The following is a 27,530-nucleotide window of genomic DNA, read 5'->3' as shown; positions in this document are numbered from 1 at the left end:
GTTGAGTCTCCTCCTGTCAGCTGTTGAGATGGTGCAATAGAAAGTCCTCAGGAATGCCCGCTGTACTCCAAAGGACCTGAGTCTCCTCAGCAGATAGAGTCAGCTGTCTTCTCTTCTCTTGTATCGTGCATAAGTGTTGTCCATCTAGTCAAATTTATTGCTCAAGTGAACACCCAGGTACTTGTAAGATTTCACCATCTCAGTGTCAGTTCCCTGGATGTTCACAGGTTATGGGGAGAGAGTGTTTGCACTTGATAACACAATCATGAATAATTATACATTCTGCACTGCATGTCTCGCCTGACTCTACATCTGTCTAGATTCAGCAGTCACTTACTTAATTTATCTGAAATTGTCTTTGTCTGACATTTACCAGGGCACAAGAGTTAGATCTAATACCGCTCTCCAGCTCATCTGATTCAGACCTGAACTGTTTCATTTTATTTCACCTTTATTTTACCAAGAAATTCCACTGATGTAAAAAAAAAAAAATCTCTTTTATAAGAGAGACCTGGCCGACTTTGCAACTGAGCCAAATCACAACATATTAAAATACAGCATACAGAACATTATATGCAAAAATTACAATAAAACAGAAGAACAGCTATTTAAAGTAGAATTGAGGAGAGAAACAGCCACATGCCTCCACCATGCCCTTAAATTCATCAGTGGATATAAAGGTTTTGCAGATTATTCCATGCCCAAGGTGCATATTAAGGAAATGCAGTTTTTCACAGATCTGTCAGAACATAAAAAACAACTCCTTGGAGGAGCAAATAACAATTAGTAATCATCAGCTAATATGACACATCATTAGTCCAGACAGAGACAAGTTTGCAGCGAATGTGCAGCCCAGAGACCTCCAGCTGAGCGGGTCTGATCTCCAAGTCAGAGAGGATATCAGGCTGATTTCACAAAGCAGGATGTGGGGGAAAAACAACACTGCCGGAGGGAAAACAAAACTGAACTACTGTATATACATATACCACTATAATATCTTGCTGCATAATGAGTCAAGAAGTCGCCAGCATGTAGGATGAGCTCTGCCCTCTTATGAAACAGTCTCTCCAGCTTTCGAAAGGAATTACAGCATCTTCACAGAGTTTGGAACATTTAGTGGTGGAGAATATTTCCTTCTTCAATATTGTGCTGCATATTAATTTGAGGCTGGCCAGCATGCCTGCTGAGTTTATGTCTTGCTTTTGTTTCTCATTACCATTCCTGCAGAGCATCCTTTGCCCTGTGCATTATGTATATCTCGCTGATGTTTATCTGCTGTCTTCTTTGTTGACTATGGTTGGCTTTAGTGCGCCTCCTCCCCTTAATGTTTTATGTTTTGTGCTTGGATTGCACTTAGGGAGCACTCTCGAGCACAGAGCTTTTTCTGTCAAATGAAACCGATAAAAAAAACAGAAGGTGTAAAACTATGAATTTTAAATTTTGGAGTTGGCAAGAAAGAGGAAGTCACGAGTGAGTGTTAATCGCTTGTGGCATTCAGGAGCTTTGTTATGCCTTCAGCCTGAGGGGACCAGCTTGAACCCAGAATACAGAGGACAACACTGGTCATTGAAAATACTGGAAGCCTTCCACAGGAAAAACATGTCATGCTGTGCAGAGAGGCTCCAAATGTTTCATTACAACACCTCGAGACTGAATGTTGCCCTAGAATGCCTATAATTGTCTGCAGTGCAATGTGGCACTGTTTTGCATTTTTTTTTAAAAAGTACGCGACAACTTTTTAGTCTGACTGAGAGGAACACATTTGTGGAATAATTACACTGACTTTGCAAAAGAATGTGCATTTCTCAGTAATTAGAGCTGAGCCTTTGAGGCAGTGGCTCTCAAACTTTTTCCAGTAATGTACCGCCTTTGAAATATTATTTTCAGCCAAGTACCCCCTGACCAGCACAAAACATTTTAGTAGGAAAAAGTGCCTCTATAAAGAGGTACAATACAGCCAGTAGCGTATGGTCGTTGGGACAGGCCCCAGTGCACATTACAATGATGGACCCTAGTGCAAGATTTTGCATCTGAACTAGTTACGACTTGACATACATATCATCCATATATGATAAAAATACCAAATAAAATAAAGTAGTAGTCATTTAATTAAACATTTTTATAGTCTATTTATGGTTTTATAGTTTTTGTAAATCCATTCATCTATTCATTTTCTTTGCTGGGGCAGCAGGCCAAGCAAAGCGCCCCAGACGGCCCTCTCCCCAACAATGCTTTCCAGCTCCTCCTGGTGGACCCAAGGTGTTCCCAGTCCAGATGAGATATGCAATCCCTCCAGCATGTTCTGGGTCTGCCCCGGGGCCCTCTACCAGCGGGACGTGCCCAAAACACCTCCAGCGGGAGGCGTCCAGAAGGCATCCTGATCAGATGCCTGAACCACCTCAACTGACCCCTTTCAACGCGAAGGAGCAGCAGCTCTACTCCGAGCTCCCTCCGGATGTCCGAGCTCCTTACCCTATCTCTAAGGCTGAGCCCAGCCACCCCACGGAGGAAACTTATTTCGGCCACTTGTATCCGTAATGTCATTCTTTCGGTCACTACCCAGAGCTCATGACCATAGGTGAGGGTTGGGACATAGATGGACCAGTAAATTGAAAGCTTCGCCTTCTGGCTCAGCTCCCTCTTCACCAAGATGGACCGGCGCAGCACATGCGTCACTGCAGAAGCCACACCAGACCTCCAATCCATCTCATGCTCTATTCTACCCTCACTCGTGAACAAGACCCCAAGATTCTTGAACTCCCTCGTTTCAGGCAGTAACTCTCCCCCAACCCAGAGAAGAGAATCCATCGTTTGGCCTCAGATTTGGAGATGCTAACTCTCATCCCGACCGCTTCACACACGGTTGCAAGCTGCCCCAGTGCATGCTGGAGGTCATGGTGTGATGAAGCCAATAGAACCACATCACCTGCGAAAAGCGATGCAACAAGTTTTTGTAAAGTGTAGAATAGATTGCTTTAGACTGAGCACATTTTTTTTTGAGCATGGGTGTGTTTCTGAGTTGGCAATCTGAATGAGTTACACAAGCCAGTTCTCTGGCCAACACACTGTTGGAGGGCCTGCTCTCTCCGTGATCCCCCTCATCCTATGGGCTATTGATACAACCGCACTGCCTGCACTGTATGAAGCTCAGCATAAGTTCAACCACGAAGACTGTCTTTGTGCTCATCCATTCACAAGTCTCTCTCTCCCATTCCCACTGCTTCCTCTTATCAGCTGACTACTATCCTCTAGTTATCAAATCAAAATTTGCCCAGTCTATATCAGCCAATCGGGATGCTACTGCAAAATTTTAAATTGTCTCTCTCTTCTGCTGCTGTCAGCTGTCAGTTTAGGCAGAATCTTTGCGCCCTCCTCCACTGCGTTCACCTCCAGCCATCGTATCCAGAGTCCTGGACAAACTCAACAAAGGCTCATTCCTCTACCCATCCAGATCATCGGCACTTCTCCATCTTCCTCTCATCTCATCTTCACCACCGCCGGCATCATATTGGACTATGGATTCACCGCCCTCCTTACCCTCCATCATACCATCTCTATGGGGTTGAATCCACAAAGACTTTTCACATTTTTCATTCTTATGTGCACATGTTAATAAATATACTTGCTATAAAAATTAGTCTCTCCTGATTGAACTATATCAGCGACTGACTTACTGGATAAATCTCTACTCCCTGAAGTTGTCTGTTCTCATGTTATATATGAATTCCTGTCAATGTCAAAAAAAGGCATGCTTGTCTTTGAATTCCTGGAAAAGTGTTTGACCAGCGCAGCAGACCCAGTTTCAGGAAAGGAAGGTCATAACTGCTGCATTCAACTCAGCACAAATGTCTTCCACTCAACAAAATAACTTGGGCTCCGTCCAGAACAGCCACCGGTCCTTTTCTTGATAATGTCAATCCTAACAGGACCGAGCATGTTGTCTATCACAGCGCAAGGGCAAGAAGACAAATGCCTGCATACGCTTAACGCAGCCAGAAGAAAAAATATTGGGTGCAGTTGTTTGTGTCGTTACATAGATGTTCTTTAAAGATCAAAACTACTAATTACATGTTAGAAATTACATGTTACTCATAATGGATTCAGAGACCAAAGATGAGAACACACGGGACAACAGTCATAATAATGATAATAATTTATTTATTCAGGTAGAAGAAGAGTCTTTGGCAGTGAAGAACACAGGAACTGAGGGGGATTTAATGAGAACATTTCAAAGTGAAGTGCTGCATGGAGACAAAGGATTGGGCCAACTGGGCCATTAACACAAGTCCAACACTGAACCAGTTCTCCCAGAGGGAATGAAATATAAACCAAAGAACATTAACTGGTTGAACAAATTGGCACGATAGCATGAGCTGTGTAAGATCTGCAGGAGCGGGCTAACACTTAAAAGAGAAAAAAAATGAGTGTGAGTGTTTATCTGCAAATGGGTCGATGAAATATGACAGGTGAGAAGTGTTGGTGATGCTGCTGTGAAACTGTGAGCAGAGACAAATGGGTGTTTACTGTGAGGAGAAGTGTTTGGCTTTTGTGTCTGTCATGAAGTGAAGTGTCCCTCAGTAAAGATGTCCACATGTATCACAGTAAAATCTGGCACTGGCTTTTTTTTTTTTCTTTTTTTTTTTTTTATGACACTTTGAATTTGTTAACATTTACTTCATCACTCTCCAATCCGGCAAAACATTTCTGGCCTGAATTGTGTTACAAAAACATATAAAAACAACAATTACAAACAAAAATAGTAATTCATTTAGCGAAGAGGGAGAGAACCACTTACAGAGCGGCTCATTCACTCTTCTATATTCACATCCCATTGGCCTCTCCTACCAACTGACAAGTGCAACTCTATAGTTCATATAATGAAGGGCAAAGAGGTACAAGTATGCATCAGTTTGAGACACTTCGCATGGTGTTTTCCACTCCAGGAAGTCACTTCTCTCCTCCTCTCTGATCTTGTACATCTGCTATCGGCTTACAAACAAGGACAAGAATATGTGAGGATGCGAGGGACCGTCTTTCTGGATTAGAAAGCAGCACAAATTTCATGTCTACACCCTAAATACAGGGCAGGTAAGGCCATTACAATAGTTGCCAAGGACTTGTTAAAACCAAGTAATGGAACCAATCAGAATGCACTAAACACTGCATTCGTCACACAGCTCACAATATGAGAGGGGCTGAACACACAGTGCACACTGTGCACGAGCCGGACATGGCAGGTAAACATGCCCGGCTAGGAAAATTCATGACATCACAGCTCCTGTCAATTAATTAATTCATTAATATCATTCAGAATACTATCAGAAGTCCATTCATTCATCAATAAAGGCAACAGGACCGGACACTCAGTCCACTTCTCCTTCTGTTCCACCATCCGTCTCCTCTTTCTGCATTCATTACACTTCTTATACCAGAGAAGTAAATATTCAGCTACACAGACATCACAGGACAAAACAAAGTTCATTCAATATCAGAATACTGTTGGAGGTCAGGAGTTTGGCTGCTCCCATTATATGTGCAAAAACTCATTGTTGTAAAGAGTGGATGCCACTAGGGGTCACTGTGTCACTCAGTCACAGGCATCACTCGTCGTAAGTCACTGGCACAGCAGTCACGCTACACATCCATGTTCCATATTAAGGCTGGGCAAAGGGCGAGAAGAGATGGCAAAGTTCAGGGTGAGAGCCGGCAAGATAAGAGTCAAAGTGGAGCTCTTTAAGAGTCTGTAAACTCCATCTGTTCCTCCTTGAATCCTCCAGAGCTTCTCATCCATGTATCCCATCAGCCTCTTCACCTAAAACCCAACAGTTCACATCAAGTCCGTGCCCTGTATCATCCTGGATTAGTGGTGTAAGGGCCAACCGCCGAGTCCATGCAGTCCAGGGTCACAGCGTGACCTTGCTGAGTCTGAGTGACAAGCTGGAGCGGTGCTGGGCCCGGGGGAGTGTTGAGCTACAGCGGCTTCGCAGCTGGACTGGCCGACCTGCTGAGCCTCGCACCCGCAGCAGGAAGTCAAAGTTGGCGGAGGTGTTCATGGCGTAAAAGACGTTGGCGTTGTCTGGAATCACCAGTTCTAGACAAAGAGAGAGGAGAGAAACAGCAGAATGATGAGTATGGTTTTAGCTCTTTCTGTTGTTGACGCTGATATACTTTTTGTCAGTAGTACAGGGGTCATTGTGGTTTCTTGTGGTTTGGAAAACAGCTGATCAGTGAAAAAATTACAAGAATTAAAATGCCAGATTTGCATAATACAAAGGGTGCATCATCATAGTTTTTACAGTAACTGCTGCAGCAACTTCTGCTTCCTGTTTTTACTGTAAATATCTGACTATATGCCTGGGCATTGTACTGTACCAACATGTAGTTAGCTACCTCAAGTTGAGAGTTGTTTGAAAAATAAGGAAGGTATACATGTGTAGAAAAGAATTAGCTAAAAAAAAAAAAGAGTCGGAAAAAAAGGCTCAATTTAAAATTGTTTTTTACCTCTGTCCTCAGAGATGACTTGTACCAGCTCGTATCCCTCCTCTGGCTCCACCTCCAGGTTGTGCTTCGCCATGGCTCTGGAAATTACAGCTGGAGTCTTGTCTTGATTGGTCAGCTATTTAGGGAACGGACAAAGAAATTATTCGTAAAGTTTTTTGCCTTTAACATGTAAAAATCTAACCTGAGAGCATCTCACTCACACAACAACACAAACACACATATATTTACCAATATGCTCTTGTAGAGGTTCCCATTGCCGTCCTCCAGGCTCACTCTTATGATGCATGCATCTTGGGCCTGGGTGTTATACGCCGGGGTTTGACTTGGGGAGCAGGGGGACAAGGGTGTGAGGGAGACGGAGCGTCTGTGGGTGCAGGGGGGCCCTGGGAGTGAGGGAGACGCAGGAGTCATGGTGACGCTGGCTGTCGACGAGCTGGTGTCCATGGAGTGGAGTGAATTACAAGAGGAGGATTCTGATAGCTGCAAAAACACATAACCAGAAATTACATACAGATCCATAAACAGGATCATTTTCTTCCACAAATGCACTGAGCCATAATCTGATCATTCATTTAAAGCTATTAGAGGCGAGGGGAAATGTGGAAGTACTGGAACACAGTGACAGCTGCAAGACTCAAATATAAACCTTTGCCTGAAATAACAGCTTTTGACTAAGGGACTGTATAAAAATTACGGGGGGAAGGAGACCAGAAAAAGGGAGTGTTATGATTTCTGTCTGTGTTCTTACATTTTCTGGTGCAATTTTAGTTGTTAAAAGGGAAAAGCGTTCAATTATTTTTGGGATATTTGGGAAAGGGTGTTACAATTTTTGTCTCAGTCAATGGGAGAGTCCAAAAAATAGACTATTAATGCTTTTTAAAGCCTGCTCCCCTCTTCACAATAACTTCCATATAATCCCTAAGTATGCCCAAAAAGTACACATTTTCTTTAGCGCTGTTGCCCACCTTGTTGTGCTGGGAGTCAGAGGTGTGTGTGGGGGTGAGGCCTTCATTGTCTGACGGGCTGCTGGAGTCGCTGGAGGACACACTGACTGAGTCCATGCTCTCCCCTGAGCTGCCAGTAGGAGGCGAGCGTGGCGTCTCTCTGACTGGAGAACTGGCTGAATTACTGTCTGGTCCAAGAAACAGCCTGGGAAGTAGTGAAAGTTGGTTGTTAGAGAATAAAATAAATAGGTCACAGCACTTCAGTGCTTTAATACGACAGTGTGACGATTTTTGCTTCAGGTATTCTAACACAGATTTAAAACTAGACCTCCTTCATTTGGTTAATTATTGTATTTTGTGGTTGCACTTACAGGCTGAGTCTCTTCACCATGCTTTTTCGAGGCTTGGGTGAGGTTGGACTGCTGTCACCCAGACCTTCAATCTCACAGGACAAGGCGTAGCTGCAAGAGAGAACATTGATAATAAACCTTAGACATCATAAAACATAGCCATGAATTGTGAATACAAGAAAGGGAAAGAGTCACAGAAGACAAGGGGAAGGAGAGGGTACAATAGATCAGTAGGGAGTGAAGGCACATCATGAGAACAGCAGGGAGAGGCGAGGAGAAAGGACAGAAAGAAGCTTCTATTGTGTGTTTGTGAACAATAGGTCCAACAGACCATGACCTCATGCACTAATTTACTTGTTATCTAATGGATAACGGTGCAATCAATGACGAAGGTATTCAGGGTAAAGCAGCAGTACCTTTCCTCCTCGCTGAGCTGAAGCTGGCTCTTAAACCAGCGGAGGAAAGACGGCTCTGGAGTCAGACAGTAGCTGTTGCAGGCCGACTGGAGCAGCTTGATCTGAGCGATCACCTCAAACTCCTGCAGAGATGGAGAGAAAGCCACCAACATTAGATCAGATTTACTTTGAATGTGTGGCACATGTCAGAGCTCATCACATGGTGTAATCATGTCAAAGGAGGCGGCTTGCAGCTACACTCACCCTGCGTCTCTTCTCAAAGTTGTTCAGACCACCCTGCGGAGGACACAAAGAGCATGCTGTCAGACCACTCCAAAAATGGAGCGACAAAATTCCTCACGCACTCATGGAAACTTACACCCCAGTTTCTGACAGCGGTAACACAGACAGACTCTCAGATCTGCAGAGCTGTGTAAACTCGCGGACACATGCTCTCAAATATCGAAACACACACATTCAGCAGGTGGTTATGGATTTTTTCTTACCTCTACTAGGTCGGGAAGGGCCGTATCCAGCATGGTTAGGTCGGTTAGAAAGGTCCCCAAGTACGGTATCGTTCCTTGCATGGCTCCCTGTGGAGAAGATTTAAATAAATTCTTTAAGGATGCTACGATAAAGCTGTAATTTACACCATGCTCCTTATGATTTACAGATGCCATGGTGGGTTTTCTAAAATACAACACAGGCTTAATGTAAGTACAGCTCTTGGTGCGCTGAGTAAACAAAGCTAAGCATCTGGCTTCATCATAGTGTAGAGGCTAGAAATCACTTTACAGTGCAGTGCTTGAGAGGAATGTGTTGTTTTAAATTATAAAGCTCGCTTTTAGCTCTTTTTTGAGAAAAACATCCATTTGTCTGGCGTTTGTTACAGGGGCTCTTAGTCTGTCTTTGTCTCACCATTTCCTTCTGCAGCTGGAGTCTCTTGTGGGTGCGTTTCTGGTGCTCCTTGGCACAGCTCTCCAGACTGGCAAACTTTGAAGTGCCTTCCTGTAGTGCAAACAGAACAAATGCAGCTTCAGTCCTTCAGATTCTCAGCAGTGAGTGAGGGAATGTTTTTAGGGTTTCAAGATGAAGTCTCACTTTTGTCAGAGTTACATCTACGCACTTTAAAACTTGAGTTTTTTCAGAGGGTGCTTAATTTACTAATTTAAAATATCACAGATTCCTCAGACGATTCATTAATATTTCAGGAAGCACTCACCCTCATGAGGAGCTCTCTGCTGGTCAGGTAGTTGTTGTGATCGGAGAAAATGTCCGATAGTTCCTCAAATGTCTGCATGCTGTCTCTGTGTGAAGAACAGATTCAGGTTAGGTGGACACATCAGATGAAATATATGTGCAAAATAAACATCTCAGAGATGCTGTTGAATTCTGCCAAAAGGCTAATTCATCTATCGAGACTTACTTGTGCACACAGGCCCATGCCCTTTTCAGCCTGTACAAAGGGTTGGACTGCAGTGCAGATACAATGGCTCGTAGAGATGAGAAGTTTTTGCGTATTCGACACTCCTGTTACGAGACAGTTAACATGAAGACAGTCAGAACATGGCTCATATTCATGGTAGGTGTATAGATGAATGTGTGTGTGTGTGTGTGTGTGTGTGTGTTTCTGCCGACCTGAGCGATGTCTATCCAGCGCTGGATGACCCGCGCTCTCACATGTGGCCTGATCTGTCTGTGTTTCAGCACTGTGCTGACCACACAGGCCGCCACAGCATTAAACTGCGTGATGGTTGCACGAATGGTGGGGGCGCTGTGCTTGTTGTGTTTCTTATCCCTCTGAGACCAGATAGAGCCCAGGCAGTGGTGGGGTACAACCTTTTTGAACAGCAGCTAGAGCAGAAGAAGAGGCTGATGTTAGCATGACGAAACTGAAGAAACATCACAGGGATGTAACCTGCGTCACCTTTCCCTGCTTCACAACACGCACACTGCCAAACCCACCCGTTTCCATCTCATTTCCCTCCACTTACTGCATCCATGTAGGTCAGCTGCTCCGCCACCAGGTCGGCCTCAAACGACAGGAAGTCCTCCTGGACCTCGATCTCCACTTCCTCCTCTTCCCCCAGGCAGAAAGAACTGTTGCCGTGGAAACCAGCTGAAAGCAGGAAATTTGACACTTAGGATAAAAATACATAGCACTGTACAGAACAATGAACTATGTATATGCTGTGCAAAGAGTTTTAAGAGACGTTTTGCTAGTTACCATCAGTGTCGTCCATGCCAGCCTGACTCTGCAGCTGCTCCAGCAGACTCTCTGCCCGTCTAAGAGTCTCTGAGCCTGGCAGGGCTTTGCGCAGGTAGTCCATCAGCCTGTGGAGACAGGGGTAGTCAGGCGGCTCCTGGAAATCTTCAGGACACTGGTCCAGCCAGGCACGCAGGATAGAGGCCAAGGCACTGTGGAGGCAGCAGGGAAAGATTTAAGAGCGTTAAGAGAGCTGGCAACGATAGGAGGACAGGTGTGATGAGTCAGCTATACTGCTGAAAGTAACAAAAATTGTTTAAAGCTGACCACATGGAACTGGTAGTGACATTTATTAAAACGTATCTCACCTTCTGATGGCTCCATTGCTTTCAGAGCCTTTGCATCTGCCTGTGTCTTGCTCATTTTCTTCCACACTTCCGTACCTGCAACAGGAAATAACGAGTGAGCATATTCAGAACCACTAAAACGTACAGTCAGTGCATTATTTTGACTTTATGCAACACTTCACTCCAGGCCTACCTGTCTAGCAGTAGCTGCAGTACAGTCTGTGTGCTGGTGAAGGCTCTGTAGGTGGACAGGAAGATGGAGGTGTAGGTGAGGTCGTTGTCTCCGAACGCTGTCAATAACGTCTCCACCAGACGCTCCAGTGTTCCAGCGCGGATACTTCGGATTTTGCATGTCTCCAGCTGGCTCACTGTGTGGCCGGGAGGTAGACGATCGCCTTCCGCCTAAACACAAGCACATACACAGCACATTGTTAAACCAGTGTGAGCTGAACTGAGACGATTCCAAAGCTTTGCTCTGCTTTGTTTGGCTTTGAATGCATCACAGATTTTTGATGTGTCAAGCTGTCTTTGTTGTCATCTCATCACACAGAACATAAAATACTTTCATTAAATCTTACAATTTGGATAGTTCAGCTTTAAAATGTGAAATTACAGGACTCATTAGTAGACAAAGATACAGTAGGGAAGGACAATCAAAACCTATATTTAATTCTGATTTCTCCAGATGTGTCCGACTATTGTGTCTGTGGGGAAATAGACTGCTTGGTTGCAAAAACAGGCAGGGAGAGCGTAGGAGAGGAGGTGGCACAGACATGGAGAGAAAGAGACCTTGGTGAAGTTAGCACGCTACAACAGGAAACGCTCCAATCTGCTTTTAATCACAGCAGGCCCCTCCTCCGCCGTCCCTCCAGACAGAGAGGAGGACAGCAACACGGCCAACTTCTCCCACCACTCCCCTCTAATAACAACTCAGAACACTGAGAAATACCATTATCTATCTCTGCGAGGTGACCCGCTGTGCACTCACACACGCAGGCATCGATTTTACAATTCAAACTCAACTAGAAATGCACATAATTTGCTTCTACACACAATACATCAGTATACAATCCCCCTGATTGTACAGTAATTGCTGTTGTTCACTGACAATTGACTGTTTATAGTGAATATACTGATGCCTCAATAGGAATCGCTCCCCATTCTACTCCACTCAATAGACAGCACTGTATAAAGTACCCATGCTGTTTTAATTAGCTCAAATACAGTTGGCAGCTCATGCTGTTGTCAATATATCAATGCGGACTTAAAGTCTCAGAGCTGTTATCTATTTCTTCTTTTTTATGCCAACCCCCCATCCCCCCTGTCAAGCACAAAGAGACAACTGTGAGACAAACAAACCAACAACACCAGATCCTGATTTTTTCTTGTAAACAAAGACCACACATCTGTAATTTTTGCTATGCTTGGTTCATGCATTTAGTTGCTGCTGAGAAAACACACAAGAGGAACTGGGGACAATGCCCTAATTGGCCCTTCTGTGCAGTATAATAATATACTGTATAACATCTTATTATGCTGATATAAACAGCACAGAGGAGGGAACAGCAATGCCTCATGTGCACTGAAAAAATGCTCAACTCAAGGAAAAGCCTTTAATACCCCCAACTTTTTTTGTCATACCAGCATTTTATAAAACACTGCTGTACAGGGGAGCGAGCAGTTTTGTTGGCAGCCGGGAAAGTCAGGAAATCACATGCTTTGGCTAAACAGTCCAGGTCTGGCAAAACTGTTGATTTTCAGCAGGCAGCTAAAAAGGTGTTGTCTAAATTGGGAGATTTATAGCTCAAATGTAAAAACAACAGCCCCGGTGGAGCACAATGTGGAGAGACGCCCTGCTATTGAAAGACACGGTCAGTTTCAAACAATGGAGATTATTCTGTTTTTGTGATCAGCAGTCTGCACACAACTAACAAGATTACTTTTCTGAAACCATCAACACAGGGTGAATTCCACAGCAGAGACTATTCCACTAAAAATCAGCATTTTGCACCGCAACAGGTTAAGAGAGTGGAAAAAGCAGCATCAGGTTTTCATTTGTAGAATCTGTTTCGCTGAGGGTTTTGGAGCTCAACTCGTCTTTGAAAAAGCTTCGTCAGCTGCGATTCTGTCACACTGTGAGACATCAGACCGGCCCACTCACCCCTAGCCATCTTGCTCCCTTGTTGGCGGCCTGCTGAATCTGAACCCTCTTCAGTGTCACGTTGTAGATGGCTCCTTCCTCGACTTCCTCCCCCCAGTCCTGCACTGAGCTCTGCAAAGGAGAGGGAAAATGTTAGAAACCTCCAGAAGACAGGAGAGGATAGGTTTAGGATAAAAAATCTAATTTCCTGTAAACAACCGCAGGCTGCAGAGGTTATTTCCAAGTGTGATTTCAATAGTTGAACAAAATAGGAACTGACGTTTTTGGAAACATCTTTGAGAAAAGCAGAAGGAAACACCAGAAAAAATACAGAACCACAACCACAGCACTTAAACAAACTAGTAAAAGAAGGACTTATGTGCAGTAAAACATCAAGAATGACCAACTCCCCAACCCCCACATCTGCAGCCTGCCAGGCCTCCCTCCCTGTCTTTACTCCCTCTTTTATTCCCTATCCATCTCTTTCACCGTGTCCCCTTCTCTCCGAGGTGAAGTCAGAGCTGGACGGCTTTACTGCAGCTCAGAAAGTTTGTGATAAGAGCCAGAATGGAAGAAACCTCCCAGACAAACCCCTACATAGTAAAACAAGACAAGATGATATGTCTTTGTCTGCCTAATTATACAACCCAAGAGAGCTTGATTACAAATGAGAGCACAAACTAGATTTGTGCTCATCTTGTTCCATATGTATGCCTCTGGTTGTAAATCAATGACAAACAGTAGAGCGCAGAAACAAACAGAGGGAGCAGAGTAGAATCAAGTAGAATCAAAATACAAAACTCCTGCTCAGAGAGAGTGAGCGCAAACACATCCCAAGATGTGCTGAGACATCAACATATGGAGACAGAGACAAAAACAGAGGCAGAGACAGCGAAAGAGAGAGACTGGCCAAATATAAACACCACGCATGCAGTATTATGGCCAAGTCTTCACTCACTCACACACACATACACACACACACACACACACACACACACACACACACACGGGCTGCAGCGGCCAAGATCACTCTCACTTGTCCCCACTTTCATTTACACAGCTCAGTGGCAAAGTCCACACTACTCCCCAAACAGAGGAGCTGCCAGGAAAAAGGTCAGGGGTCAAAGTCGCCATTAACAGGCTCAATAGACGGTCCTGGAGGCCGGTGGCGCTCTGCCACGACTGGGCCGTGTTTGGGTTTGAACAGAAACATGTGATGCCAAAATGAAAAGAAACCAAAAAACACAAAGGGAGAAAGGGAGAGGAGGAGTGAAGGATTATAAGTGGCTCTGGCAGATGAAACCAGTCAGCATGTCTGTGTTATTGCATGTCACAAATTGCATTTGTCTGAAATATGTCTACATGCCTGTCTCCTACCCTGTTCAGCATCTCGTCTTAAGGTCAGCAACCCACTAAGTGCATGTATATCTCTCTCCCTCTCTCTTTAGCTGCTGCTGGCTGCCGGCTGGATGGCTGGCGCAGGGACAGATAAATACATCAGTGCATGAGTCATGCAGTCCACACACTCCCAAAACAATAGCAGGAGGTCTCTGTGCTGGCCGGCCCGGGCTGCTGAGTTCACAGTCTGCACACACAGCCTGCTTTTTGTCAGCCACAGAACTGGAGATGTTTTTCAGAGCAGGGTTTTAAAAAAGGCTCTGCCTCGCTTTGTGCACCAAGTTTGGGGGCTTATTGTGAGCCAAAGCTCCACGAGCTTGCATGAAAAATGGAACCAAAACAGTCTGTCACTGTGATGTTTCTATTCACAGAGAATACAGGCCAGAAGCATCACACTGCAGATATCGCACAGAGAGCACAGTATATCAAATGACCCTGGGTAGGATGTAAACAGGAGATGGGTTGTTTACTCTCTGCACTAACTTGGATCCTCCCCCGAGAAGATGCTCAAAAAGTGCATGGAGAGGACACTTAGGAAAGCAAATAGTGCGCTATCTCAGCTCAAATAGTGCTAATATGCCTATCAGCCTATCAGCTGTGTGTGAAACAATACTCCCAAGATACCAACAACAACAGTTGTGTTAAATCTTTGGCGCTGATCTGTAGGCTTTTGTGTTTTCCTCGACTGGACGCAGCTGTGACCCGTGGAGAGACAGTGTGATGGCCCCGGGGCCTCGCCAATTGTTCCCTCTCTGTTACGCTGCGGGCCCCCAGACAAAAGTTTTCATATCCACCATCAGGGAGGGGAGTGCTAACGGATCGAGTTCATATTCTGGCGGAGTCGGCAGGGGATTTTTCTATTTCATCCCCCCCTTCCATGCGTGTCCAAACTTTGCGCGACATCTTTACGCACCAGCAATGTAGGTTAAACTGGATTTAAAGCCTAGTAAAAACAATTAAAACTCAATGTTCAACTGTTCCCCCCGCTGCTCCCCTCCTCCTCCTCCTCCTCTCCCCTTTATCCGCTACTTTCCCAAGCCTACAAACGCCCCCCTTCTTTCTCCCCCCTTTCCCTCTTTAACCTCCCCCCTCCTCTTCAAAACCACAAACTCAACAACAGAGCACAGGATGGAAAAGCATGAGAGTTTTTTTGTTTTGTTTTTGCTCTTTACCATTTTACTTTTCCAGGCGAATTTCATGGTGATCGTTTCTTTCATGATCCGGGGACAGCATCAGAGCTCGGGAATAATCCAACAAGGAAAGTAGAAGAAGAGTTCCCTTACAAAAAAAATCAAATCCCAGATCCACGCTAAAAAATTTCTTGTCCTTCACTTCACACACTTTTCGTCCGCTCAACTCCAAACTCCAAATCCTCCTCCTCTGTCTGTCAGCAGGCTCTCCCCTCTTCTACTGAATGACCAAACTCCTCCCTCCTTGCACTCACAACAGTCCCGTTTAAACTCCTCCTCTTTCCTTTTTGTCCGACTTTCATCACACTGACAACAATGTGCGCGCTCAGACGTAGGGATGTGATTTCTGTTTGCGCAATACGCTAATACACAATCATAAATCTCATTCCTGTGAAATTCACAGCAGTCATGAAAGAGTTTTATCACGCGTTTAAACTGGTTTATATTACCCCATAAACATAAATCCTTAGGCTGTATGTAGGCTACAGTATACAGTACAGTCTTAAGTTTGTGTTTGTAGCATTTTTAATAGGTAATTTTTATTTTTCCCTTTAGCTTGTTACAATGAGTAAAAAAACATGGAAGTTGTGGTTACATAGAAAAGAATATTGATGTCTTAGATATTTTCTGTCTTGTGTGTTTTGTGTGTAAAGAAAAGTAAAATTCTAAAATGTTGCTGAAGCAAATAATTGCTTTAGTAGTCAGAATTAAAATAATCAAGTCAGTGTGTTCAAGTCTAAAGTCTGTATTTTTAGTGCAACGTTTCTTTTTCGTTTCTCAGAGACTGTTAAGTCGAGTGGATGTAACACATGAAGGGGGTATCACTATGAAAAGGCCATAACTTTGGAAGACACCCTCTTTATGTGACAAACTGAAATTACTGAAAGCTAACATTAGCTTTAGCTTAGTCTTACATAACCAGACCTATCTCCATAGTGCTGTATCAGCCCTAGACAAAGGTCTAGAGACCCCAATTATCATTCTAGTATAGTAAAAAAAAAAAAAAAAAAAAACGCTCGGGATGTTTGTATTTCTCTTAACCAGGGATGTCAAACTCATTTTAGTTCATGGGCCACATACAGACCAATTTGATCTTAAATGAGCTGGACCAATAAAAGTTTACCAATAACCTATGAGTCTCATCAATAAGTGCAGATTCACCAGTATGTCTCAGTTTTCCACATTCAGTCAGCCGACTTCTAACTGTCACTACATGTGCATTTATCAGTACATTTCCTGATGCAGATTGTTTTAAACTGAAGCTGCTGATTGACAATATTTTGCACAATGTTCAGTATCTTTAAACATGGTCACAGTAAGTATCATTGTTACATCAGAGAGCTGTATTCTGGTCAGGGTGGGAAAGCCTCTGAAGCAGAATTTTACATGACATAGGCAACACATGTCTGACTTGCTCCTGAATCCTGGCACCTCTTAGTCTCGTCATCTAGTGGGCCGGAGTGGACCCCTCGGCGAGCTGGCTCTGGCTCACAGGCTATATGTTTGACACCCCTGCTCTAAACCAATCACAATCACTTTGGGCAGCACTAAGCCAGGATGCAGTGATGGTGCCCATGCAAATGTAGCACATAGATAGTCGAAAGAGAACGAGAATCCTGGCTTAAGTAGCTGGCCAATAGCTGTCTTTTACCCACAGTCTACTTCTGGTGAGTCAGACTTACTTTTAGTTTAAGTGTAAAATGCATTTTGCTCAGCCAGTGGATTTTCTACATCACTTGAAGGCATGTTAAGGAAAGGTCTCTTCATGACCAGCATGGAAATGTGACTTCATCCTTTAAAACAGCACTCCATTGATTTAGCATTGCACTCCTGTAACATTGTTGCACACATGATAGACAGTTAAGAGGAAGGAGGATCAAAACTGACTTGCAGAGCTACATATATCTTTGTCAAAACCTGGCACATATATTACCTGCAATGCAAGTGCCGAGAATTTGATTGGAGATTCAGGTGTGTCGTGCTAGTAGCAGCTAATGTAGCCGCAAGCTGAGATGAGGAGTGGGCTACAGTGGCTGAGTAAGTCTGAGAAGTGTAACCTGTCACACAGTAACCTGTTGTTAATGTAAAAAAACGATCAAATTACACTTAATACATGAGGTCTCCAAACCTGCTATGTAACTGTGTATCTGTAAGTTCAAGTTCAAAGTACCTCCCTCTTCACTTCTTCTTCTGTGGTTTCCAGTAAGCTCCTCTTGTCCCCTTCGCCTCTCACCATGGTAATCTCTTGTCCAGTTATTATGAGTTTGTAAGTCATATGTCTGTCAGTATATAGATGCAAGCATACTGGCACTTGAAAGGCAGACATACATTTAAAGGAATAGTTCACCTATAAAATAACCATTTATATTTCACCCCATGTTACATTAAATTTGTCACATATGCAGTAGCACCCAACACTAACCTTTACTAATGTGTTAATTTACCTGTACACGTCGGTGGCGATGACTGTAATGTATATTAACATACAAATTCCATGTGAGTGCATGCAGTGAGTAACTTTCTTGTGTGATCAGCTGCCATGCGTGGGACAATACAAGGAAGGCTGTAGATGCCGTCACCAGTACTGTGCATTGTCAGAGACGGGAGAGGAGAATAGGCTGAGTGTGAGAATGGCCACACTGTTCCACTGTGAATGGGCCTGCACACGTACTCAAACAGCCCACTTGTGTGAATAAACGGGAAGATATGAATCAAGTGTCGACTTTGTGAGGGGTCTTTTGTACACAGTTGTATCGCAAACATATATCAAATGTGAGCAAGCAGCGGTTCATACGATTGAGCCATTTAGTCGGCTGATTAAATAACTTAGTGATCCAGAGTCAGGAGACAGTGGGATTGTTATGAGGCTTATTGTCATCAGGCTCAGTGGGAGAGATGGCAAGACCTGCTGTGGCCCCTTTTCACTACTGTGTGTGTGTGTGTGTGTGTGTGTGTGTGTGTGTGTGTGTGTGTGTGTACGTGATATGCCTGCCCACTCTACTGGCTCCCATAACACTGACACGTAACCCCAACGTCACACTGAGCGTCACTGACTGTCACACACCACGCTGTCAAGCACTCATAGATGCACCCACACTCACAAGGTTGCTTAGGGGCACCAAAGGGCCAGGGAAGCCCACTGTACGTCTCTATCAGCGCCCCTCTGTGTGTGGTAATCATATGTTTTATCAGGTTTTCTTCTCGGTGACCCGCAGGCTGCATATCTGGCCGGGCTCCAGTTCCCAGGCCGAGCTGCCCCGGTGTCCACTGTGGTCTCTGGAGCTCTGGGAAGCCCAGAGGGGCAGTGGGAAGGTTGCGACCCCACACGACCTCCAGCTCAGCCCCGGGGGGATTGTGGTGTTGGTCTCACAGTGCGCGTGATGTCATATCTCAGCGCAAACAAGACATTCGACAAATACAACAGCTGCTGCTCAGTGTGATGGATGAGCAGATGCACGTTTTTCAACTACAGAGCAAAATGTGAAATTTGTTCTGTTTCACTGGAGTCCAGGTTTATGAAAGTACACCAGTATTATGATCCTTACGGGATGCATCAGAAAAGACTCTCGGGCCTGTTATAGGAGGCTAAATTTCAGTAAATGTCAAAGCTGTTTTTAGGTATTTTGGTCCAAAGCCAAGTGAAGTCTCGAGTCCTTTAAGGGCAAGTTACAGAAAAAGTTTGACATGTGGGGAAATACACTATTCCTTTTCTTGTCAAAAGTTAGATGAGAAGGTTGATACCTCTTTCTCGAGCTAGCAGGCAGTTAGCTTAGCTTATCATAAAGGCCGGAAACAGGGAAACAGCTAGCTTGGCTCTGTCCAAAGGTAACACAATCCACCTACCAGCCCCTCTATAGATCAAAAACCAAAGTGTAAAAACAAGAAGTCATAGTTTTTACAGGGTTATGTGGAGAACTATTTCTTGCCTGGCAAATCAAACTGCTAGCCTCATCAAATCTATGCATGCTGAGCATTACGTAACATGACGTGGGGTGTTAACAGGGTTTCCTACATGAAATTAGACCAAGTTCCTGCATCTGTATCTTTATAATCAGTAAAGGAACTACCAACTATAGCACAGCAGCTGTCCGATAAAGGCAGTGGAAACATTCCTCTGACATGTAGTGGGGTAGAAGTATAAAATGGAAATTCTAAAGTTAAATACAACAACATGCAACTATATCTCTGTCTCAGATCTCCTGTAGCATCCAAGTGACAGTTAAAGAGACTGTGACAGAGGTGAATGGCATCTTCTACTGCAATGTTTGAAAGGCTGTAAAATATTGCAAATAGTATTCTTGCACTGTAATATCGGCCAAACTTCATACCAAGTGTTCCTTTCTCTTGGAAGACTACTGATGTAATTATACTTAGGAAAGCCCATGACAAGGGCACAGCACTTTTTTTATAATGGGTTCCTATTAATATCAAGTTAAGTATGCTCTTCTCCCTGTTCCACCATGTCAGAACAGGGAGCTAACAGTACAGACAGAAAGGGGACAAAAACAGGAGGAGCGCCGCTCGCCCTGTTATTGCACCACTGTGGGGAAAAACGCACATTCCAGGAAATCTCCCACTTCCTGCCTTCAGCCTCCTGACTCTAGTGAGCCTGCTGTCCTCATACCTGACTGGCTGAGGAGCTTCTCTGGCCTGCAAGGAGGAGATGAGAGGAGACGACAAGAGGAAAAGGGGATTCCTAGAGCAGGCAGACTGAAGGGACCGACAAACACTGTGAATCACAATGCTGAAAAACAGAAGCAAACAGCAGACACACGAGAGAGAACAATGAGGGAGGTGGGGGTCTCAGGCAGCATGTGTAACGTCACAGTGTTTACATCCAAGATAAGAAGGTCGTGTATCAAAGAAAATGTAGGACACTGTCAAGATTAACTTGAAAGGACTTTATCTCTGCTGTGAGTGTGAGAGGGAGAGACGGGGGGGGGGGGGGGTCACAGTAGTGCCAGAAACTGAGAGGATCCATACGGGATGAAAGACAAGCGTGATGCAACAGGACGAGTGTGCACTGGCTTTAAGAGAATGAGTGATTTCATTTTTCAGACCGGAAAGGGACGCCCTGCTAATTTTTGTGCTGGAAATTAGTAAACAGAGTAGACTCATCGTTTCATCCAGTGAGAGGAGTATCAGCTGTGGCTGGAACAGAACTCTCCAGTGGAAAGTCGTTGCGTAAAATACAAAATGGAGAAGATCATTCCTGTCACCATATCTGGACCAAACGTGTCAGTACACTCGTACTCTGTTCCTGTTTGTACATTCTTCTTGCATTATGCACGGGAATGCACACAGTGAGTTTCACTGTATGTTTGTGTGTGGTTGGTGGGTTTGTGTTTCCAAAGCATACTACCCAGTAGAGGGCAGAGTTCATAAACCACTGTGTTTATCCAGAGTCAGCAGAGGTTTTTTAGCCAGACCAGGCCGGAGCAACAAAACCCAAGAGGCTGGATTTATGGCACGGAGTCAGGACGATCTGCTATAACTCAATAAAACCTAAGAATGAGACAATGGAAGTGGCTTAAATAGGTCATTTGAGAGCAGTGAAGCAGGGGCAAAGCACTCAGTAAGTGCACAAGGTTATTTGATAGGTATTTAATGAGACAACACATCAGCAGATGAGTGTCTGTGGATCAAGTAGTAGCAACAATGAAAACACAGTTGGATAGAGACATGCCAGGTCCTCTCTCATAACACACACAGCTGCATTTTCTCCCTCTCTTTCTCCCTGTGTCTGCGTCTTCTTCGGTCAACTGAACCCTTTGTTCAAACAGCCACATTAAAGCTCTGTCTGCCTCGCTCCTTCTCTTATGTCATGGCTCTGCTCCCCTCAGATCTATTGTCCTGGCTGTTGTCGAGCTCTCCCTCTTTCTCTGGATGGGTGACATCATTAGTTTCCAGTAAAGTCCAGAGCTTCAGACCCAGACCCCTCCTCCTCCTCATCATCCTCCTCCTCCACACTCCACATTAAACACAGCTGACCCTGCGAAACACACTTCGAGGAAAAGCTGCTCAAAGTTTCATTAACACCAAACATACAAAATCGTATTTATGCACAGTTTATGCATGTTTAGGGTTATTAGAAATGCATAAACAGATTTATTTTTTCTCATAAAAGCCTCCATATGGGGTCAGTCAGACCGTTGCACTAAAGCCAAGATAATCCTCTCTGGAGCTATGATGACTCAGATGGTATGCCAGTAGTTAAGGTACTTTCAGGTGTTCCTGCATTTTAGAAGAGTTACAATAAATTCCCAGCACTCACACACACACACACACACACACACACACACACGCACAACCCCCCTTCATGGGGCCCCTACCCTGACCCCCTCTAGATCTAAGCCCCACTAAGCCTTGAATGAATCAGTCTGGACTTGCTCGGTTGTCTGTCTGACCCTGCCTGCTAATGAGAGACGGACCATCTGTTGCCCACCAGATACGTGCTACCCTAAAGTTGTCACATACGCAATGAAAACAGCACACAGCGTCAATGAAGTCGGTCACACGCTGGTAACTGTCGTCAAAACTTGAAAACACCCACTGCAGATTCATCAGATCAGAATGGACAAAATCACACTGACTTGCACCATCACTGTATTTCAGTTTTTACTTTATGAAATTATTGGCTCTGACTTCCTTCCATTTAATGTACGCTGAAATTCTGAGGAATTGTGTGCTGTGAGGGTTAAATCTGAGTGTGAAGCATGTGCGTTGTGGGAAATGAAACTGCGTAAATGATGCACACAATAACACACATAAAAAAGAGGCAGTAGCACAATAACAAGCGTGGACAGCTCGACTGTTGCCACAACACTGACCAAAGTATATATATGCTCTGCCCAAACAATATGGACACATTAAATACTGTGTAAAATGTAATATACATATGAACACATCCTGCTGTTTAACAAAAACAAATACAGGATGTATTTCCTGTACTCAAGTTATAGTTAGTAACCTGCTGACATACAGAATGTGTGAGTGCTGACCTCTCATATTTATAACTGTCGTTCGGACACCAGCATCCTCCAGCTTAACACACTAATACCACACACACACACACACACGCTAATACACACATCACAATGCCAGCTTGATCCCAGTCATGCGTCCTGGCTAATACTGCAAGCCCTGCCTGAGCGGGAAAAGGAATAGAGAAGTTTCTGAGTGTGTGTGTGTGTGTCACAGAGCAGCCAAACCATAAAAACAAACCAAATCAAAGAGGGTGCTGCTGCACATATGCCTCGTACCAACCCACCCTGAGCACACACACACACATTGCCACATACACACACCCATCTCCATATGGTGCGATAAGTTTCTGCCCCAGTTACGCGAGCTGCTCCTGTGGTGTTGCTGCTCTGGGATGGACACTCGGGTGACAGGGACAATGCACGCAGTATTGACTTTTCACACCAGTTCTATTATGTGACCTAATTAGCCCCAAGATCACAATATGAGCCTCTACAGAGCTGCAGCCGGCTAGACAACTTGACATGCTGGGGGTCACCCAAGTGTGTAAACACCATCTTAAGAGGTGGACTGAATGAGGGGAAGACTGCGACCTGGATTTTGGAGAAAAGAGAAGTGTGGTAGTTTGTGAATTGTGCAATTTGAGACAAAAAGAAAGGACTGGTGTACATTAATGTCCCTCCAATAGTGTCTTGTAATATCAGTGGTTACAGGGTTACTAAATAAACCAAGTGTGCTGCAAAGGATCTGAAAATTCTTCAGCTACGCCACATAGAAACTTGAAAAATCGATTGATATTTCATAAACATCCCAGAATTATACAACTGAAACCCGTATAGTCATCTACAGGCACATTAAACAGGTCAAAGGCTGAAGAACTAGTCTTAGCCGGATGAATGAATCACTGAGCAATCACCAAAACACATGACAAGCATGGATCAAAACTTTAGAAACACTAACACGTCACGGAGCATCAGCATGAAACGTGCACTTCTCTGTTCAAAAAGTCAAGAAAGAGGAAGGAGGAGTGCTAACGCAGCTTTCTTACTTTTTTTCAATGGAAAACACACCATCATCGAAACTCTCTGTCACCCCCCCTCTTCTTCCTTTGTCCCTGTTTTCCCTTTATAAAATCACTTCTGCATTTCCAGCAAATGACCTGCTGAGGTTATTGAACTACCCTGCTGGTTATTGTAAGCCAAACGGGTGTGAGGCAGCGGCTAATATTCCCTCTACTGGAGTTTTGATTGATCGCCCCACGGCTTAATTATATTGCCTTATCACTGACTGAGAGAGGAGAGTGTGAAAGAACACTGCAGATTTCTAAAATGCAGTAAGAGCAGGAAAATGGACTGTGATAACCCACCAAGATGTGAGGATTCGTCAACACTCTCACTTCTGTGTAGCTGGGTTCAAATGTGGTCAAGCCCTTTGTTATTCCTGCTTGTGACACCATCTTGCAACATCTGAAAAGTTAAATTTAAAAGATGCATTTTCGCTATATTATATTTTTCTTTGTGATTTATCATCATTACTTTCAATCCAGTGTCCAGAGTCTCATTGTCCTCAGTGGACTGCTGATGGTAACTGACACCTCAGCACTACTTCGTCGTCTCTGACCTGAACTGTGGACTTGACAGCTGTGTTACTGCACAGCAGGCAGATTACAGGAAGGTCATCAGTCCAATCGCTGCCTTTATGACTGGCATGGTTTCATAACCTTATGCAGGTAGGCAAAAAGAAACCCCTGACAGCAGTAAAGGCAAAGTCTCCTCCAAGCCAGCGGGAGCCAGCTGTTAGACTGACAATATAACGCGTGGAGAGGTCATGCAATCATTGCTGTTTATTACAAGAAAGGCTCTGCATGTAACACTTGAAGTTTTGTGTGATTACCCTCTGATGGCTGTGTTTATTCTTACCTAACTTTACTGAAGGTATTTACCCCTCCATATAATGACCCTCATTGCCCTGTAGCCAAAGCTGTGAGGGCAATCACAGTGTAATACGGTAAAAACAGTCACATGGATGAGAGCGATGCATGTAAGCTGAGCCTCACTTTGGCGATAGCATCCAGAGAGTGTCAGCGTCTGCGAGCTAACCTTCAGTCTTCATAGCCATTGGAACAATTGGCGGAAACAGAGCTGTGAGACAGGAGGTCACGTCATCCAGGATGTCAGATAGGCAGCAAGAGTGATGATCTCCCAACACTTAGACTCAGAATATACACAGCAGCACAATAAGATCGTGATTGGACAGAAACTGGGTTGCTTTAATAGTCACAATAACAGGGTTCTGGGTTAAAAATCTCACAGATGATCAGTACTGGGGTTCAGTGTTCAATGGGATCCCATTTCTGCCAATGTGATGGAATAAAAAGATAATGTAAGCCATTATAATGACAAAGTTTCTCATGATAATAACAAAGTATCTCAAAATAATGACTTAATATCTTAAAATAATAAGTTAGTGTCTCAAAATAATGAGAATTTTTCTTCAAAATATATACTTATATAAAAAAATGACTCATTTTTATGATAAACTTTCTCGTTATATTGATTTACAGGATGTTTTTATTTCATCACAAGGCTATTTTTTTTTTTTTTACTGGTAGAACTGGGCCTCCACAACATGCAGTGTCTTGCTCAGGGACACTTCAGCCAGCTGGTTCTCTGACCTCAATATCTCTGCTCACTAAATCTCAACGTGCCAAAAAATATTCTCACTTCACCCTTAATACCACAAGTGTGCACATGCAAACAATTAGCCACAACTAAGCTGGAATAAGCTGTCGCTGCAGGTCGTTTTCTGGTAATCGCACTGTTATGAGGAATCTTGTTATGAGAAAACAAACATATGTACTGCATGCTGATATGAAGCGTAATATGTGAGCCACAGTTTTTTGGAGGGGGTTTTGTGCTCTGCTGGTGGCTGACACATATTATTGTAAAGTTCTTAAGAAAAATGAGTAATGCCTCTTCTGTGAACTGTGTGACCAGTCAGCAAAACTGTGCATGCACCCACACACACACACGCACGCACGCACGCACGCACGCACACATGCACATAAAGTGACCAATAAGCGGTAGTTACAGTGAATTACTGCTTTGCACAAGAGGTCAGCTGTCCTGTCTGTGTCACCAAAGGTTACTGTCTAGTTTGCAATATTAGGAGGCGACTTGTTGCATAAAACTTCAACGAGAGGTCAAGCAGAGGAACTAAAATGTAATAATTTGAGAAATGACAAACCAATCACTGATCGATCTCTGAGCCGGGCACAAGTTGTAAATGTCTCTGATTTCAAAATGCACTTCACTTACTGTACATGACACTGGTGGTTTATGTTGGACGTGTAAACCACAGGATGGATGATGTGTCACTGCCAGTTAACTGTCCGTGTTACTGCCAGAACTACTGAGTCTACAGGAGCCATGAATTTGCTGTGACTTGTAGTCAAACACCTTTTTCTCTCTCTGTGTCTAAAACATGCACAAACACTCTTCCTATCACTCTCCCCTGTGTCTCACAATCACCACAGACCAACAAACAGACCTTGGAAGAGTCACAAACACTGCCTGTCTCTCTGCACCTCAACTTACATCTTTAAATATTTACAATTCCGAGCTTCTTTTCTCACTGGATTGTTTAATTACTTTCAGTCTTATTCCTTTGACTGCTCCAAACACTTTACACTCCACTTCCCATTCCCATCCTTGAGTCTGTCAAAACTGACCAAACCTTTGACACCAAACAACACCTCACCCACTCCAAACAACAGAAGGCACAGGAAGGCCATGTGAGCGAAGGCCAACATCTGCCAGATTGTTTAACAAGACTGGAAGTACCTGTGCTTCCCAGAAATGAAACAGCAAAAATCAACAAACAGCAGGAGGTGGACAGACATAATTATTCTGCCATGTACTGACCCAGTGGCGGGGGCTGCTCTCCGGGGAACGAGGTTGGTACCTCTGCAGGGCGACACCTCCTTCCCCCTCCAGCAGCAAGGAGCAGTCCAGGTCTGGGCAGTGGTAGCTGGGACTCGTGGGCCAGGGCAGCAGGGTGGCCAGAGGGTATTGGGAGATCATGCTGACCCCCTGGATCAGCGGCAGGGGTGACAGGGCATACTCCAGTCTGGATGGAGACGTCTTCAGTACAGCAGGGCTCTTCAAGTGTTGATGATGAAGATGAAGAGGCTCCTTTAGGTCTTGATTGTTTTGGTCCTCTCTCCTCAGTCTGTGTAGACTTGCCTTCAGCTCAGAGGTGTCACAAATGATGAACTCCCCTCTCAAGTTGTCCACCTCAGTGTTTTCCCTTCCTGTTTCTCTCCTTTCTCCCCACCACACAAAGTTTCTATCCTCTCCTCTTCTGTTTTTTTTTCTTCCTCTCTCTCAGTCTGCGCGCGTGGAACTTGGCTTGCCAACAGCTCTCAACCACATGAGTGATTAAAGTCTATTGTCTCTCCCTCTTTCTCCTTCTCTCTCACCCCCTACGTTCATCCCAGCCAGAAGGGGAGGAGTTATAACTAAGTGGCCCAGCCCCCCTACTTAAAAAACTACCCACTGACTGAAGATAGTTTGACTGTGGAAGAATGTGGAGAGAAGGAAAGAAAGGCAGGAAAGCTGAGATAGAGAGGAGGATGTTTTGGAAGAGGATCGAAGAAATACTAACAATAGAGGATATTTTCCATGAAGGATTGACTTCTAGCCTCGTTCATATCATGCTAATTCCCAAACTGCGCTCATTGAAGCTTCAAACACATTTCAACTCTCATTCTGATTGCTCTGAGTCATTTCCATCGCTGGATCCTGCCGTAATGTGTCCCTGAAGACATTTAAAACACTCCAAATTGCCACCAAGACTGGTTCAGGCAGTCCCGTGTTGGTAAAACATGACACACAGACTTTTATTTCGCATTAAACTTAACAAGCTCAGGTGTTTAGAGATGCAGGTGATGGCTTCATAAAGTTACTGATTCAGCTCCCGGTGCGGCTCGGTGACATTTGTGACAGCAGGGCAAAGGTCAAACCATAATAAATGTGTAACAATTATGGAGAGCATGCATGCGTGCGCGTGTGATT

General features: G+C 44.3%; 1 protein-coding gene across 2 annotated transcripts; it reads right to left on the bottom strand.

Moving 5' to 3' along the window:
- Positions 1–4,138: 4,138 nt before the first annotated feature.
- Positions 4,139–26,688, bottom strand: rgl1 (ral guanine nucleotide dissociation stimulator-like 1). 2 transcript variants are annotated; one of them, XM_033622191.2, is made up of 18 exons: positions 26,379–26,688; positions 12,905–13,015; positions 10,937–11,145; positions 10,765–10,839; positions 10,418–10,608; positions 10,185–10,309; positions 9,829–10,044; positions 9,617–9,720; positions 9,413–9,497; positions 9,109–9,198; positions 8,697–8,783; positions 8,455–8,487; positions 8,212–8,333; positions 7,817–7,906; positions 7,467–7,650; positions 6,730–6,981; positions 6,502–6,616; positions 4,139–6,091 (listed from the first exon to the last, which is right to left on the bottom strand). In XM_033622191.2, exons 1-18 carry the CDS (start codon positions 26,535–26,537, stop codon positions 5,904–5,906), a joined length of 2,436 nt encoding a protein of 811 aa, XP_033478082.1. In that variant the 5' UTR covers positions 26,538–26,688; the 3' UTR covers positions 4,139–5,903. The 2 variants fall into 2 exon arrangements, with proteins under 2 accessions (XP_033478082.1, XP_033478083.1); XM_033622192.2 differs by lacking the exon at positions 26,379–26,688 and adding an exon at positions 15,454–15,689.
- Between the last annotated feature and the right edge of the window lie 842 nt (positions 26,689–27,530).

Source organism: Epinephelus lanceolatus, chromosome 6 (assembly GCF_041903045.1).
Source record: "Epinephelus lanceolatus isolate andai-2023 chromosome 6, ASM4190304v1, whole genome shotgun sequence".
NCBI classification, from domain to species: Eukaryota; Metazoa; Chordata; class Actinopteri; order Perciformes; family Serranidae; genus Epinephelus; species Epinephelus lanceolatus.
This window is presented reverse-complemented; position numbering and strand designations above follow the sequence as displayed.

Bases quoted from the DNA above. Each gene is read 5' to 3' on its own strand.
- rgl1 (XM_033622191.2), bottom strand. From the start codon at position 26,537: ATGATCTCCCAATACCCTCTGGCCACCCTGCTGCCCTGGCCCACGAGT. The intron at 9,721-9,828 runs GTCGGCAGAAAC...GTCTCGTAACAG, and splicing joins GCTGGATAGACATCGCTCAG to GAGTGTCGAATACGCAAAAA. The intron at 6,092-6,501 runs GTAAAAAACAAT...CTCTTTGTCTAG, and splicing joins AGTCATCTCTGAGGACAGAG to AACTGGTGATTCCAGACAAC.